Here is a 16747-nt window from a genome sequence, read left to right on the forward strand (position 1 = left end):
CTTTAGCGGGGCTTTCACAGGAGTCGGGCTGAAGCCCCAACTCTCAAACTTCAGAAGATTGCCATATGTGGCTCAAAGCGGCACTAAGTTTGGCCAGCCACGTTCTATACCCTTGGCCCAAATGCCTGGCAGACACTAGCCTAGGCTTGCCCTGGTGAGCTTTGCTGAGTTGCAGTGATCAAGCAATTCCCAAGTCACAGTGATGGAACCATTCCCGTTGTGTGATGTTTGCATAGTTGACTCATACAGTTAATTAAAGGTTGTGGAGGGGGCCCTTTGTATGTCACTGGCAACCTTACAGCATAGTTCAGTAACATCTATTCAGCAAAAGCTCACAACTTTATACACACCGATGTTATACATATTTGGACCAAAGCAAAAAAACAATCAGGTTTCAGCAGATAATGGTGTTTTGATATGATACCTTACATAGAATGCTTTGCACAAAGTATCACAGCCATATATGAATGATGATTATGTGAGTCACAGGGTGCCATTTTGAGAGACAGAGAGTCACAGAGAGAAGAAGCCTCTGTCCCTCTCCTAAGGGAGTTTGGAGGGTTGCTACAGAACCACTAGCTGGCAAGAGGAGCCGCGATGCAGCTGTTGGGGGAGGCACAAATTCCATTGTGGTGGGGCTATTGTTGAAGCCTGGATGCAGAAGTCACTGATGTGGGGGTTGCAGAGGAAACTAATCTGACAGTGCAGGGGTGCAGAATTGAATTCATGTAGTACTAGAGCCCGGGGGTGGGGTAGGGTTGTGAGACTGAGTTAAGGGGCACACAATGAATTAACTGGCATCTGTGTATTTTGGGAGGAGATGGGAATCCTTGTGCCATCAAGCAGGGCTTTGATGCAAACATTCTAATTGTATTCAAATGTCACTTTTTAATGTAGCTTTAAAAATTGCTGGGGTTTACTGTGACTCTATGTTGATAGTGCTGGGGGCTGTGTAAGGAGAATAACAGAAAATGCTCAGCATGAACTGTGTCCTCTCAGACTGGAGACGTGGTTCAGAATCTCAGAATTTCTCCTATTTCAGTGTCAAAAATGGAATTCAAAGGAAAACGTACACACTTTGTGAACTCTCACTACAGTTTATTTGGTAGTTATGGCGCAGAGAAGTGTAACAATGCAGCTGCACTAGTAAGGTAAGTTGTTTCTGTAAGCAAGGATGGAGCTGTTGGGTATTCAGGCAAACAGTGACAAAATATGTACATGGAGGCACAACAATAAATGGCAGGGGCATGAGGCTAACATTTCCTTGGTAACTCAATTAAAGTTGGTCTAATACGTATGGCGCAGAATAAACTAATTGGCTGTGTCTACACTGGCACCCTTTTCCGGAAAAGGGATGCAAATGAGACAAGTCGGAATTGAAAATGCAGCGGGGATTTAAAATTTCCCCGCTGCATTTGCATGAACATGGCTGCCGCTTTTTTCTGGCTCGGGGCTTTGCTGGAAAAAAGCCCCAGTCTAGACAGGGATCTTTCGGAAAATAAAGCCTTTTCCGAAAGGTCCCTTATTCCTGATTTTAAGAGGAATAAGGGACCTTTCGGAAAAGGGTTTATTTTCCGAAAGATATCCATCTAGACTGGCGCTTTTTTCCGGCAAAGCCCCGAGCCAGAAAAAAGTGGCAGCCATGTTCATGCAAATGCAGCGGGGAAAATTTAAATCCCCGCTGCATTTGCAATTCCGACTTGTCTCATTTGCATCCCTTTTCCGGAAAAGGGTGCCAGTGTAGACACAGCCATTGAGTGTCACATAGAAACAAATACCAGATATATATTGTCTAAGGCATAATTCACCGTAAACAACATGTGGGATCATATGAATGACTTAAGCAGCACATTTCATAAAATCATAGAATACTAGGACTGGAAGAGCGGCGAGTAGTCCTGTGGCACCTTATAGACTAACCAAAGAGTTGGAGCATAAGCTTTCGTGGGCAAAGACGCACTTCTTCAGGTGCATATAGGACTGGAAGGGACCTTGAGAGGTCATCGAGTCCGTCCCCTGCCCCCATGGCAGGACCCAGTACTGTCTAGATCATCCCTGATAGACATTTATCTAACCTACTCTTAAATCTCTCCAGAGATGGAGATTCCACAACCTCCCTGGGCAATTTATTCCAATGTTTAACCACCCTGACAGTTAGGAACTTTTTCCTAATGTCCAGCCTAAACCTCCCTTGCTGCAGTTTAAGCCCATTGCTTCTTGTTCTATCCTCAGAGGCAAAGATGAACAAGTTTTCTCCTTCCTCCTTGTGACACCCTCTCAGCCACAGTTGTCAACCCCAAGGGTTCAAAAATCATAAGTCAGGCCCCTAAAATTAAGAGATTGGCTTCACAATCAGGAGATTAAAAATGAAGATGGATTCTTTGGATTTACTTTATGGTTTCTGAGCCTTGGGTCTAGTTTTAGATTTCTCCCTCAAATTTACTAGATTATATTTATTTTTCAATGAAAGCTGAGTGTCTCACACTGTCACCTAATTCCAGTAGTTGGGGATTTCAGATCCTGCCTTCCTCATAGCTATTTGTAAGCGCTAGAGGGTGTATTTCATTAGGCCGTGTCAGGACAGCAAGATGACAGCTATTTGTGGATGTCTAGATTTCATCTCAAGTTCAACATGGTTATAATAGAATCATAGGACTGGAAGGGACCTCAAGAGGTCATCGAGTCCAGCCCCCCGCCCTCAAGGCAGGACCAAGCTCCATCTACACCATCCCTGACAGATGTCTATCTAACCTGTTCTTAAATATCTCCAGAGAGGGACCCTGACAGTTAGGAATTTTTTCCTAATGTCCAATCTAAACCTCCCTTCCTGCACTTTAAGCCCATTACTCCTTGTCCTGTCCTCAGAAACCAAGAGGAACAAATTTTCTCCTTCCTCCTTGTGACACCCTTTTAGATATTTGAAAACCGCTATCATGTCCCCCCTTAATCTTCTTTTTTCCAAACTAAACAAGCCCAGTTCATGAAGCCTGGCTTCATAGGTCATGTTCTCTAGACCTTTAATCATTCTTGTCACTCTTCTCTGTACCCTTTCCAATTTCTCCACATCTTTCTTGAAATGTGGCACCCAGAACTGGACACAGTACTCCAGCTGAGGCCTAACTAGTGCAGAGTAGAGCGGCAGAATGACTTCATGAGTTTTGCTTACAACACACCTGTTGATACAACCTAGAATCATATTTGCTTTTTTTGCAACAGCATCACACTGTTGACTCATATTCAACTTGTGGTCCACTATGACCCCTAGATCCCTTTCCGCCATGCTCCTTCCTACACAGTCGCTTCCCATCTTGTATGTATGGAAATGATTGTTCCTTCCTAAGTGGAGCACTTCGCATTTCTCTTTATTAAACTTCATCCTGTTTACCTCTGACCATTCTCTAACTTGCTAAGGTCATTTTGAATTATGTCCCTATCCTCCAAAGAAGTTGCAACCCCACCCAGTTTGGTATCATCTGCAAACTTAATAAGTGTACTCTCTATCCCAATATCTACATCATTGATGAAGCAAAATGCAGGACTATGTAGCACTTTAAAGACTAACAAGATGGTTTATTGTGACTATTTTCTTCCACTATTTGATCTGAGGAAGTGGGTCTGGCCCACGAAAGCTCATCATCTAATAAACCATCTTGTTAGTCTTTAAAGTGCTACATAGTCCTGCATTTTGCTTCAGCTACCCCAGACTAACATGGCTACATTTCTATTACTATCATTGATGAAGATATTGAACAGTACGGGTCCCAAAACAGACCTTTGCAGAACTCCACTTGTTATCCCTTTCCAGCAGGATTTCGCACCGTTAACAACAACTCTCTGACTACGGTTATCCAGCCAATTATGCACCCACCTTATCGTGGCCCTATCTAAGTTATATTTGCCTAGTTTATCAATAAGAATATCATGCGAGACCGTATCAAATGCCTTACTAAAGTCTAGGTATATGACATCCACCGCTTCTCCCTTATCCACAAGGCTCGTTATCCTATCAAAGAAAGCTATCAGATTAGTTTGGCATGACTTGTTCTTCTCCTCTATCAGCTCTACTGGGATGCATTTCATTAGGACCTGGTGACTTGCTGACATCTAACTTTCCTAAGTGATTTTTAACTTGTTCTTTGTGTATCCTATCTTCTAAACATACCCTCTCTCTGCTTGTATTCACTACGTTAGTCACACCTCCAGACTTCTCGGTGAAGACCGAAAGAAAGAAGTCATTGAGCATCTCCGCCATTTCCAAGTTTCCTGTTACTGCTTCTCCCTCCTCACTGAGCAGTGGGCCTACCCATGCGCCGCACTCCCAGGGCTGGTGCCACAACTGTGCTGCACTCCCAGAGGTGGGGTCGCCCGGGGCCGGAACAGCCCATGTCCCGCACGCCCGGGGGCGGGGTCGCCATCACCCATGCGTTGCGTGCCTGGAGCCAACACCTGTGCCACACATCCAGGAGCCAGCAGTGCCCATGCACCACTCACTCAGGGGCGGGGCCGCCAGCTCTGGGCACACAGGATATGGGTGGCCTCGCCCGTGGGCGCGGGCGCGGCCCTGCCCCGGGTGCCCAGTGTGTGAGCAGCCCCGCCCCTGGGCGCCTGGCAGCCCCAAAAGTTTGGAGACCACTGACCTAGCCCTAAGTGGGGAAGAAGAGACAGCTGCCGCCTAATTAGGCTGGGGCTGTATAAAAGCCACAGGGGAAGGGAGGTGGAGGGGATGGGTGGGATCAGGAAGAAATGGAAAAGACAGGGAGTGGAAATGGAGGTAATACTCCCCTTCCGCACCCCTGCTGATGGCAGAGGGCTGTTTGCATGGTGAAAAGGTGGTGGGAGCACAATCTGTAAATAAACTCCAGTGATTACTGAACCCAGGGTCTCTAAGTGACTTTATCAACTGAACAGGGCAGGAGCCAAGAGGACCCGGCTGTGCTAAATCTCTAGAGCCTCAGGTGTCAGCTGTATCTAAGTCTCACAGATTCTTTCTGCCTAATATCTGTGAGGTGCTTATTTTCCTGCCCATTCACACAGCTACATTTTCCATCCAGGCGGCCATCCTCTTGTGTCATGTTTACAGCAACATTCCTTTCTCTGGTCTTGACAAATGTAATCTTGTCCCGTTCGTATCCATTCAGGATGCTGCTTGTAGAGCCTGTTGCCTGCCCCACCCCCATCAGTCTGTCTGTATCCCTCTGTCGTTTAAGACTGTAAGGTGTTTGGGGCAGAGATTGTCATTTTGTTCCGTGATTGGGCTGCACCTAGCACACTGCTGCTGGGTCCATGACTGGGGCACTTATATGCTAGGACAATACAAAGATTTATTATAATTAACAATCATTATAAAGCTGGGACTTGTGAACCTTGCAAACTGCACCCATCATTGTGGTATCTGGGCACCAGGCCCATAATTAGGAATCCCATAATGCACCCAGAGGGAGTTTTCTCTCCAGTGCTCTGGATTCAGCTGCTATTATTTGGACTTTATAACTCTATTTCCTTCTCCCAAACCACCACCTTGTAAATCATCTTATCCTATTTCAAAGTCAGACACGTTTACAAGTGTACGTGTTCTTAAATTCAGTACAGATCGGGGTCCATGGAGAGTTCTTCTAACACAGCATAATAGTTATGCCAGATAGACTAAACATACAAAATAGAGGAGAAACTTTTTCCATTCAAAACCCTAGAACATCTCTGCCTTAGTCTTTATAACTCACAGCTGGCCAGATGCTTTCTTGTTGTGAGGTAGAAAACTCGGTTGGCTTCTGGGTAAGTGACTTTGGAGAGAGGTAACTTGTAGATGGCTGAGTTGTTTGTCGTCATTAGCAGAAAGGTTAGTGCAGACAAGCAGAAAGGCCAGGTAAACGCTGGTAATCCAAACTAGAAAAAGGAGAATAGTCATTTTAATCACTCTGTGGCCCTCCTTAGTTTAATCCTCCAGTCTTAAATGTAATTGAAAGTTAGGAGGCCTGGGATGAGCCTTCTCAAATGAGTCTACATTTTTTTTTCGAATGTGAGAAGCTGCCTTTTTTCTCATCACCAAAGCAAAGCCATTCCCTTGTGGGATAGTGGTAACATCATATAGACCTGTCATACAAAATGTGGGTTGTACAGAGAATGGTCCCTAGTTAATTCTCCCCTCTGTTACAACTATGCAACTCCAGTCAGGCCAAGCATGAAGCAGGGAACAATTTGGCCAGTAGACTACAGATATAAATGCAGGAATTGAAGCCAGAGCATTTTAAATTCTACTCTGGTTTCTGGCACTCATGCCCTTTGGGGATCTAGGGCAAGTTGCTGTGTTTGTTTTCATTGTTGTCATGATCACTGGCTTCCTTATCAATCCAACACTCACTATCTGAATCAATCTCTGACTATGTCCTGAAGATGGTCTACCTGGGCAAGTCATGTAGGCCTATGTCCTCAAAAGCATTCAGGTGCTTTATTCCCATTGCAGGAGGTAGATGCCTACGTATCTTTGTTGAGTGGGGTCTTAGTGACTTCAGCTGTTAGGTTGGGCAGGTAGGAAACTAAATATCAAGCATTCAATCTGTCTTCTGAAAACCATCTCCCCTCCCTATTAGTTGGCCCCAATTTAATAAACACTCACCACCGAAAACATATTGGCCACAGTTGCTCCCAGGTAGGCACAAAAGAAAGCTGTGAAAAGATAAACAGACAATTCCTGGTCAATATGATTACTGCCACCACTGAAGAAATGAATAAGGACAATGCCTTGGACAAGCCTGGCTACTGCATTATACAGTCCCCTCCTCCTTTCATTCACAAGGGCATGAGGATTAGTCTAATTTTGAGCTCTCCTTTCACAGAGAGTGAATGTTCCTTCCAACATGCAAAAGGCACAACAACTCTTGCCCAGCCATAGCAATGAAACAACAAAAAGAGCTAATCTACCTGGATTTCAGGAAAGAAGATCCACATGGGAAATTATTAGTTTCATTGCAGAAAATGAGAATAAATACGTGAATTGAAAAGTGGCTAAGGAACTGGTAAAAGGGGAGACTACCATGGTGAACTGTCAGGTTAGAGGGAGTTTACTGGTGGAGTTCCTCACGGATCAGACTTGGGATCATTCTTATTCAATATTTTTATAAATGTCCTTGGCTCAGCATCTCACTATATTTCAGAATGGGAATGAATTTTCCCCCATATCAGAGAGATGGTTTTGTTTTCCATCTTCCACCATAGTGTGATTCACTTACTGGTTTGAATAACTGAAATGGTGGCTTCTCTGTGATTAGAATGCTTTCAATCAATATTTGAGGACTCTGGTAACTCAGCCACAGGTTTCGAGCCTTTTACACGAGTGGGGTAAGGTTCATGAGGCGTGCAGATCACACTAAATGATCGTGGCAGCTCCTTCTGTCTTTAAAGTTTACAAGTCAAAGGTGGAGTCTACACTGCCACTTTCCTGTGTTGCAACTTTCTGACTCAGGCCACTCGCCGCACTGGAGATCGCTCTTCTGGCATTTGATTTAGTGGGTCTAGTGAAGACCTGCTAAATTGAATGCTGAGGGCTCCCCCCTCAGCACTGGTACTGCTACTCCTTGTGAGGAGAAAGGGAAGCCAACAGGAGTGTTAGCTCTCATCAACATCCTGCAGTGAAGACAGTGCCAACCTCAGCTTAAGGTATGTCAACTTCAGATACATTATTTATGTAACTGGAATTGTATACCTTTAGCTGACTTTCCAGGTCTAATACAGTCCTGGCCTCAGGGGTGTGAAAAAACACTCCCCAAGCACAGCAAGTTATAGCACTGTGTAAAGTGTCAGTGAAACTGGGCTACAAAGAGCTCTTTTCCAGCATTCTCTTCCAATGCTCCAGCAGCTGCAGTTTAAACTTTGTATTGTAGACAAAGAATGTGACCGTGGAAACAGAATCTTTAGAAACAGGTCTGCAGAAATTGCAAGGCTAGAGCTCAAAGGATGGCACCGTTTCCCCTTATCTGTTCTGTCTTCAGGACCCAGTCAGACTATAATGGGAGCCAGTGAAGAAATCAAGTCTCGTTTATTGAATGAGCCAAGGGTCCACTCTGAGATCCACATGATGATATGCTGAAACCTACCACGGAATTGCTTTCTGAAGGCGTTCCTGACGGAACTCTGTGCTAACTCACAATTCCACTACTATCCATTTAAACAAGGATAGTAAGTTGGGCAGTGTAATTGGAGGTAGAGCTGGATCTGGATCAGCCTGGTTCTAAGGATTTCCAGAATGTCGGCATGTTCACATCTGGGGAAATAGTTTGGGCCTATGCCTGGTTTCAGCTCTACCAGCCTGACGTGTTGAAGAGAGTTGAATAGCTACATGTTTGTACATCAGAACCTCTATCCATAAGTCGGAGTGTCATTAAGTAAATAGCTTTTGAGAGACGTTTCCAAGGGCTTGGCTGAAGGTTAACATACTGTAGCTGTTCTGACAGCATAAATTAGATCAGGGGATTTCAAGCTTTTTTTCTCATGACCCAGTTGAAGAAAACTGTTGATGCCTGCGCTCTGACACAAAGGGACTAGAATGTGGGCTCCAAAATGGGGCTAAGGATGAGAGCTTTGAAGTGTAGGAGGGGGCTCTGGCTTGGGGGGTGTCAGCGCTGGGGCAGGAGGGGCTTACCTTGAGCAGCTCCCAGTCAGTGGTGCAATCGGGGTGCTAAGGAAGCTTCCTGCCTCTCCTGGCACCACAGACTGTGCTGTGTCCCGGAAATAGCCAGCAGCAGGTTCCCGGCCAATGGGAGTGCAGAGCTAGTGCTCAGGGATGGGACAATACATGGAGCCCTGTGCGCTTTCCCCCCTCACCTAGAAGCCAACCACTTTTAGGGCACAGTATAGCCTGCAGTGCCAGGACAGGCAGGTAATGTGCCTTAGCACCTCCCACCCCCAGCAGCAATGAGATCCAGTGCCTGACATTGCACAACCCAGTAGTGGGTCGCAACCTCTAGTGTGAAAACCACCAAATTAGTGTTGGCCCCGAATCAGCACCTCTGACTGAAATAATCTCTAGCCTTGTCTAAGTTCATCTGCAGACCTAGATGTGGACTTTGTGGCTTTACCCCTCTCTAGTATAAACACCTCGGCTGCGTGATTTTGGGCATGATTTTGCGCAAAATCTTGCCGCCTGTCTACACTGGCCGTGAGTATTTGCACAAGAACACTGACGTTGTAATGTACAAAATCAGTGGTTCTTGTGCAAATACTCTGACGCTCCCGCTCAGGGATAAGCCCTCTTCCACAAGTATTCTTGTGCAAGAGGGCCAGTGTAGACAGCAATGTTAATTTCTTGCGCAAGAAAGCCCAATGGCTAAAATGGCCATCGGAGCGTTCTTGCACAAGAGAGCGTCTACACTGGCACGGATGCTTTTGCGCAAAAGCAAAACTTTTGCACAAAGGCACATGCCAGTATAGACGCTCTCTTGCGCCAAATACTTTTAACGGAAAAACTTTCCTCCATTCAATGAACTTTTCCGATAAAAGTATTTGCGCAAAATCATGCCAGTCTAGACACAGCTCTCGTGTACTTTCATTTCAGAAGCAACCGCCCCCGTAACGGACACCCATCAATACATACCACAGGCAATTGCTAGCAGGTGGGTCTGCCAAGTGAGAGCATAGAACATGCCTCCGATTGCGATGCATGCAAGGCAGCTGTTGTAACTCCACAAGCCAGCGTAGATGTTGTTGAAAGGGGCTGCTAGGCTCAGGGCTGTATAGGAAATCAGAGAAGTGTTACTGCTGGGCCTATGGGATAAAAGCAGCTGAGAACTGGAATGAATTAGATGTGTAAAGGGCTCAGTTCTCCCCTCAGGAAAGCAGGTCTCACTCCCAGTGGGCCACACTCTGTTTTCATTGCAGTGGTGTTACACTGGACTTCCTTGGGAAGAATGAGACCAGAATCCCTCTGCCTATGACCTCACTGGAAGTTGATGAACGATGCTAGACTTAGACTGTAAAGCCTAGATTCACAAATGTATTTAGGCACCTAACTCCCAGGGGAGGTAAGCTATCTAGGTGCCTTTGTGAATTCAGGTCTAAATGCTTTCCTCAGTGTTCCTACATTTCAGAAAACCAGAAATCTCTCTTTGGAGAGATGGTTAAAAATGTAAATGTATTTCCCAACTTTTTTTGGTTTTATATGAACTTTACTGTAAAGTATATTTCATATTTTCAATAAAAAAATTTCAAAACATAGTAAAAAAGAACATTGGAAAATGTTTCATTTTGATGGGATTCTTTTTTTTTTTTTTTACTGTCTGTCCACTGAAAAGGAAAGAGAGGAAGGAAAGAAGTGGCTTTCCTTCTCTCCATTCAATGAATTTTTTTTTAACTCAAAAATGTTCAGCACAAAATCAAAACTTCAATGAAAATGCTTTTTGGAAACGATTTCGTTTTTGTCAAAAAGCTATTTCATAGAATCCTAGGGTTGGAAGAGACCTCAGGAAATCATTGAATCCCACCCCCTGCCCAAAGCAGGACCAACCCAACTAAATCATCCAAACCAAGCTTGGTCAAGGTGGGACTTAAAAACCTCTAGGGATGGAGATTCTACCAGCTCCATAGGGAACCCATTCCAGCGCTTCACCACCCTCCTAGGGAATAGTTTTTCCTAATATCCAACCTAGATCTCCCGCACTGCAACTTGAGACCATTCCACAAGGAGTAACGGTAGTTCGAACTAGGAAGCCTAGTTCGAACTACCTAGTTCGTGCCGTGTGTAGCCGCGCGGCACGGGGTTTGAACGAGCGGGGATTTAAAAATGGCGGCGCCCCGCTTATGCAAATGAAGCCCGGGAAATTCAAATCCTGGGCTTCATTTGCAATTGCGGTATGCCTACATTACCCTCCTATTTCGAAATAGGAGGGTAGTGTAGACATACCCTAAGGGTAGTTGATGGGAGCATTTCTCCCATTGACCTCCTGCTATGAAGACGGCACCTAAGTTCGGCTTTAAGGTATGTTGATTCCAGCTAAGTTTTCACTTAACTGAAATAGCGTACTTTATGCCGACCTTCCCCTATAGTGTGCAGCTGGCCTAAGTGATCATGTCAGACATCTGTTGGAGAGAAATAGTTTGTAATACCTGCCAGCATCCCCACAGCAGATCCGATTCCAGCATGCAAGCAAATGAGTGGCGAAGAGATGAATAAAGCTACCAGGAAGATGCCACCAGTCCAGGGGTTATCACAGCCATACACCTGACCAACGCCGACCGGAATGGATTGCAATAGCTACAGATATTTTAAAAAGACAGGTCAGTATGAATTGTTTGCAGTGGTGCTGTTGTTGGTCCCACAGCATGAGACACACAAGGTGGGTGAGGTTATATCTTTTGTTGGATCAACTTCTGTTGAGGTGTTAATGCCCTCTTCATTTTGAAGAGTTTCTTAAAACATTTGTTAATGCCATTTGCTAAACAATCAGTTCTGCTTTGTATTTAGCTCTGACACTTGGGGTATGTCCACTGCAGTTAAACACCTGTGGCTGGCCTGGGTCCTCTGACTTGGACTTGTAGGGCTCAGACTATGGGGCTGTGTAACTGCAGTGTAGATATTAAGGCTTGGGCTGGAGTCTGAGCTCTGGGACCCCTGAGTCTGAAGTCACAGCCCAAACAACTGCAGGCAGGGTGGTGGTGGTAGTGGTGTGTGTGTGTGGGGGTGTCCAGCTCTGCGCTCCCAGAAGGGACAGGACTTTGGGTAGAAGGGGCTGGGCTCTGGTGGAAGGGGAAATAGCATTGGTGTGGCCGGGATCCTCTGGCTCTTTTGAAATGCGAGCCCTCAGGGCCACTGTCTCCTTTCCCAACTTGTTAGCAGGCCTGTCTGCAGGGCAATCAAACAGTCCTGCAGCCTCTAGTCAGCTGACAGGCGCCAGCTGCAGGTGGTTAATTGCAGTGTAGACGTACCCTCTGGTTACCTTTCCCAGATCCGCAGAAGGGCATTGTGGTGGATGAAAGCCTATCACTTGGAAAATTGTCTCTTTCAATATCAGAAGCTTGTCCAATAAATGATATGACCTCACCTTCATTGCCTCTCTAATAACCTGCTCGTAATTTGTGTTTTAAACAGCCTACACGTTCTATAGCCTGGATACAGCTTGCTACTGATTTCAATAGGATGGTGCAAAACACTTACAGAAAATGTATCTATTAATTCAACCAAGATTTTCCATAGGGACTGGCCATCTTCCAGCACCATCTACTCCACTTCCTTTAACTCCTGTGATGAGCTATGTTAATTGCACCTCTGGGGTTTTTAACTATGAGGCACAGAAGATAGGATTTTGAGTCCATCTATGCTGGGTCCCCCTTTATGCGACAGATCTTCAAAGTCACAAATTTTAAGACCGGAAGAGACCATTAAAATAATCTTGTCAGCTCTCCTTTGTATCATAGGTCATAGAATTTTATCCCATGTTGATTTGAAGTAGGGATGTAACAGGTTAACCGCTAAATCGGTAAGCTTCATCCGTAATGGGTGGGGCTTACAAGTTCCGGTTAATCAGTAGGAGTCAGAGCAGCTCCCTGCCTGACCCACGCAGAGGGCTGCTGTAGCGTGGGAGCAGTCCCTGTCCATGACGGGCCCGGCCATCCTCCCTGGCTGATTATGCACCCTCGATGGCCCTGCATGTTATGTGCCCTTGCTCCCAGACAATGAATCTTTGCTGTAGGCACTGTAGTATAAAGCTTATTTAAGCTTTATATCAGTGGTCATCAACCTTTTGGGGCTGCAGGGTGCCCACATAGTTTGGTGGGCGCACATAAATGCCCCGGCGGGCGCCATGGCACCTGCGGGCACCACGTTGGGGACCACTGCTTTATATTGCAGAGCCCGCAGTGTATGTAACCACGTGCGAGGATTTTTAGTGATAGATGGTTATATTTTTAACAGCATTTTTACATCCCTAATTTGAAGACATCAAATTATGGAGACTCCACCCCTTAGAAATGTATTCAATTAATCAACCCCGCTGTTAAGAATTTGTGCCTTATTTGTGCTTTATTAAGTGAAAATTGTCTGGCTTTAATTTCTTGCCATTGATTCCTATTAAACCCTTCTCCACTAGGTTAAAGAGACCTGTACTATCCAGTATTTTCTCCACATGAAGTGACGTATGCCCTGTAATAAAGCCAACTCTTGTTTTTTTTGATGAGCTTACCAGACTGAACTCCTTAAATCTCTCACTGGAAGTCAAGCTTCCCGGGTATGCCACCTACTGTTCTCAGGCCTTTGTCACTTACTGGGAGATTGAGGCTACAGAAATTGATCTCCCGGGGGTCGACTTTTCAGGTCTAGTAAAGACCCACTAAATTGACCACTGATCCTGCTCCTATTAATTCTGGTACTTCACTGGCTGGTGAGGAGTAAGGGAAAATGACAGAATAGTTTCTCTCATCAACCTCTCACAGTAGGGATGCTGCGGTAAGTCAAACTAAGGTACGTCAACTCCAGGTAGTCACATAGCTGGATTTGCGTACCTTAGTTCGACTTTCACTCCTAGTGTAGACCTGGCCTCAACTCAAATACAACTGCTTTAGGCACACTGTTGTTGTAGAAACAGCACCAGAAAGAAAAAAACAAATCCATATGAAAGTCTATGGGAGATTTTACTTGGCTTTTCTAGGGCTTGTTACTACTCTGTGTTCTGTGGCTGCCACCACCTGGATCCCTTTGGGATTTTAAATTCCATGTGGTAGCATGGGCCTGATGTAATTCTCACAAAAGTCAATTGGAGTTTTTCCATTGACCTCGATGGGAGTTGAATCAGACCCATGGTCCCTAAGGTTGAACGAGGCTGTTTGCTGTTAGTCCCTTCCCGCCCTGGCATTTCAGCAGTCTAGATCTACACTTCAGCATTCTCTTTGGCCTTTTGTTTCATCTGCGCAGAGAGAAATTAGCTTACTTTAAATACAGCAAAACTCCATTCAGACCTCCTGGCAAATTCAGGCTCTGCGATTTCACACTTATCAGTCTCCTTTCTCTTTGCAACAATGCAACTATTTTGGGAATTGTATTTAAAGTCATGCCAGGAGACTAATATTACTGATCACTATTCTGTCACTTACAATAGTTCCTCTTTTTGTCCTGAAAGATTTTTCACTTTGATCAAACATACCCAAGGATTGTATTAACAAATAATCCAGAAGCAAGTCACAAAGATGGTAAGTTTTAGTAGTCTCCGGTTTAAAGCACTGACAACCTTCACCTTTTTTTGCTTCTATCTATGGACTTCCTTTTAAGTATGACATTTTGTAAGGTGCAGGCTCTATTTTTTTCCTGTGACTGATGTCATGGTCAGATATCAATAAGAGAGTTAACTGAAATCTGAAGCTTTGGCTGACTGAACATTAATTAGTTGGGAACTGCGTTTTCAGTCTGTCCTCAGATAGTTCTTGCAGTATTGGGTAGCCAGCTTTTGCTTTCACCTTTCAATTGTGAAGTTAAGAGCATATTTCTAATTCCTTCTTTTCCTATTAATAAATCTCCACTGAAGTAGAGTTTGTGTGGGCTCAGTAGTGAAGGTATTTTCCAAGTAAAGGCTAAATTCTTTCCTGTCAGAAATGAGCCTCATTCCATTCACCTCAAGGAGCTTTGCTCATTTTCATCATCAGAGAATCTGTTCCTAAACTTACCTTCCTCGTGCACCCCAAAATCTCTTTAGTATCAATAAGTGTTTGAAAAGTGAAAGGGATGCAGTTTAGGGGAGGTCATAACCAGCCACATCTAGTGTAATTTGCAGTTTAGATCTGGTTCTAGCTTGATGTGCCCTTTGCAGTTGTGCTTTGTTTTACTGCTCTACATATATTTTAAACTCTTTCTCGAAGCTTATACATGAAATCTATTATTGTTTGTTTTTGTTCTCTGCTTGGCAAAGTTGATTTCCTTCTCCAACTATCTTTGCACGTTTAAAATTGAAATGCTCATTCCTACAAATGTCTTTTGTACTTTGGCCTTAATTATTGATGACAGCACAGCTTTGGAAATAGTTCTGCTTGGTTAATAGGAGAGGGACCAATAGGGTAGGAAACATGGATTTGTGTAGGACCAGCACAAATATTGGCTATAAAATAATCTGAATGTTTGTCTGTACATGAGTGTATAATGAACCTATCATGGTAGTGTCTGTGCCAATTTCTTAACAGATGGGTGATTTTTGAAAAATGTAATACACTATATTAGTAATACCTGGTGCAGCGATTTAATCCCTGCATGAAAATTTGAATATAACTATGAATCCAGGACCAATGTCTCCATGGTAGTGGATTATTGGCACCCAGAAAGATTCACTGAGGATGATAGCCTATACCTTTAAGTCCACTTGTATGTTTAAGATACTTGGCAACTCTAAAACCAAAAATCACTAAAACAGACAGTTGCCATAGTGAAGTATCAGTTATTTAAAACTCCAGTCATCTGAAGAAATGGGCTGTGCACACAAAAGCTCATGATATCATCTACATGTTTTGTTAGTCTAAAAAGTACCACCAGACCATTTGTTGTTTAAATTTATCAGTTATTTGTTACCATGTACAGAATTGTATTATGGGGCTCTGTCTTTGTCACAGAAAATAAAAGGATATGGCTCTTTATTGGCTTATCATGTAAGCAGAGTGAAATGTTTCTTTAGTGACTCTTACCATTGGCACGTCAATTCTGGACCATGTGATATTGGGCACTGATGTTGCAGGTTGAAAGAGGACTGTAGGGAAGAAGAGGTTGTAGTGTCCGGTGGCAGCTGAGTATAAAGTCAGTGCCATGTTGAAAGGCAAGGTGAAAACAGGAAGATCCCACTTATGGAAGATTGAGCCTAAAGCACTGGAAATAATTGGGCTGAAAGGGAAGAACAAAATTCTCTCATTAGAAGCTTTCAAAGATTAATTCCTCAGATCTCTCAGCTAGGCAAAAACTATCCATTATTCTGACAAATTATGAAATGAATACTCTAGGCAAAAACTATCCATTATTCTGACAAATTATGAAATGAATACTCTAGGCAAAAACTATCCATTATTCTGACAAATTATAATTATATTTCTGGATGAGCAGGAATATGTGTTCTGGATCTTATAACTGAATTGGTTAGGTCCAATAATGGTGTCAGCAGAGTAAATATGTGGACAAAGCTGGCAACGGGGTTTGTTGCAAGGAAAAGTTCCAGGGTTGGTGTTAGTGTAGTATGTCCTGTGGTTGTTGGTAAGAATCATCCTGAGGTTAGGTGGTTGTCTATAGGAGACTATGGGTCTGTCTCTCAGAGCCTCTTGGAATGTAGTATCCTGTTCTAGTATAGGTTGTAGTTTATTGATAATGCATTGGACAGGTTTAAGTTGAGGGCTGTAGGTGATAACAAGTGGTATTCTATTGTTGGTTTTCTTGGGTCTTTCTTGAAGTAGATGGTTTCTGGGTATTTGACACTTTACGCCGGGGTCTAAACAAAGACGCTAATGAAATGAATACTCTTCATGCCTTCTGGGTTTTGCTAGGAACTGTTTGAGTTTGAGTTCCTTCTAATGCAATCAAATGTATTTTAGGTTATCTTGCAAGTCCCACCTCCATACTTGTGCCTGCACTTAGCAGTACACAGATTTCCTATCTGCTTTCATGACTCTAAGAATGTTTAGGGACAGATCTTCAGTTAGTGAGAACTGGTGAAGCTCTATTGATTTTGATGAAGCTATTTACACTATCTGAGGATCTGGCCCTTAATTTATTAGTGCTGGAGAGGGGACCAAAGCAGATCCT

The 16747-nt window shown here is 44.0% G+C and overlaps 1 protein-coding gene across 9 annotated transcripts in view; it reads right to left on the reverse strand.

The window, feature by feature from the left end:
* Nucleotides 1-16747, reverse strand: part of LOC102463526 (urea transporter 2) — a 62423-nt gene that overhangs the window by 10273 nt on the left and 35403 nt on the right. For 8 of the 9 annotated variants that reach the window (XM_075932738.1, XM_075932743.1, XM_075932742.1 and 5 more), the window contains 6 exons: nucleotides 15646-15838; nucleotides 11095-11242; nucleotides 9587-9721; nucleotides 6614-6663; nucleotides 5721-5883; nucleotides 1676-5303 (listed from right to left, as the gene is read on the reverse strand). In XM_075932738.1, the coding sequence (XP_075788853.1) occupies nucleotides 5203-5303; nucleotides 5721-5883; nucleotides 6614-6663; nucleotides 9587-9721; nucleotides 11095-11242; nucleotides 15646-15838 (790 nt within the window). In that variant the 3' untranslated portion in view covers nucleotides 1676-5202. Of the gene's footprint in view, nucleotides 1-1675; nucleotides 5304-5720; nucleotides 5884-6613; nucleotides 6664-9586; nucleotides 9722-11094; nucleotides 11243-15645; nucleotides 15839-16747 lie in introns of those variants that run through there. The other variant, XM_075932741.1, reaches the window with a different exon arrangement.

The sequence above is a fragment of the Pelodiscus sinensis genome, chromosome 6 (genome assembly GCF_049634645.1).
Source record: "Pelodiscus sinensis isolate JC-2024 chromosome 6, ASM4963464v1, whole genome shotgun sequence".
Classification (NCBI taxonomy): domain Eukaryota; kingdom Metazoa; phylum Chordata; order Testudines; family Trionychidae; genus Pelodiscus; species Pelodiscus sinensis.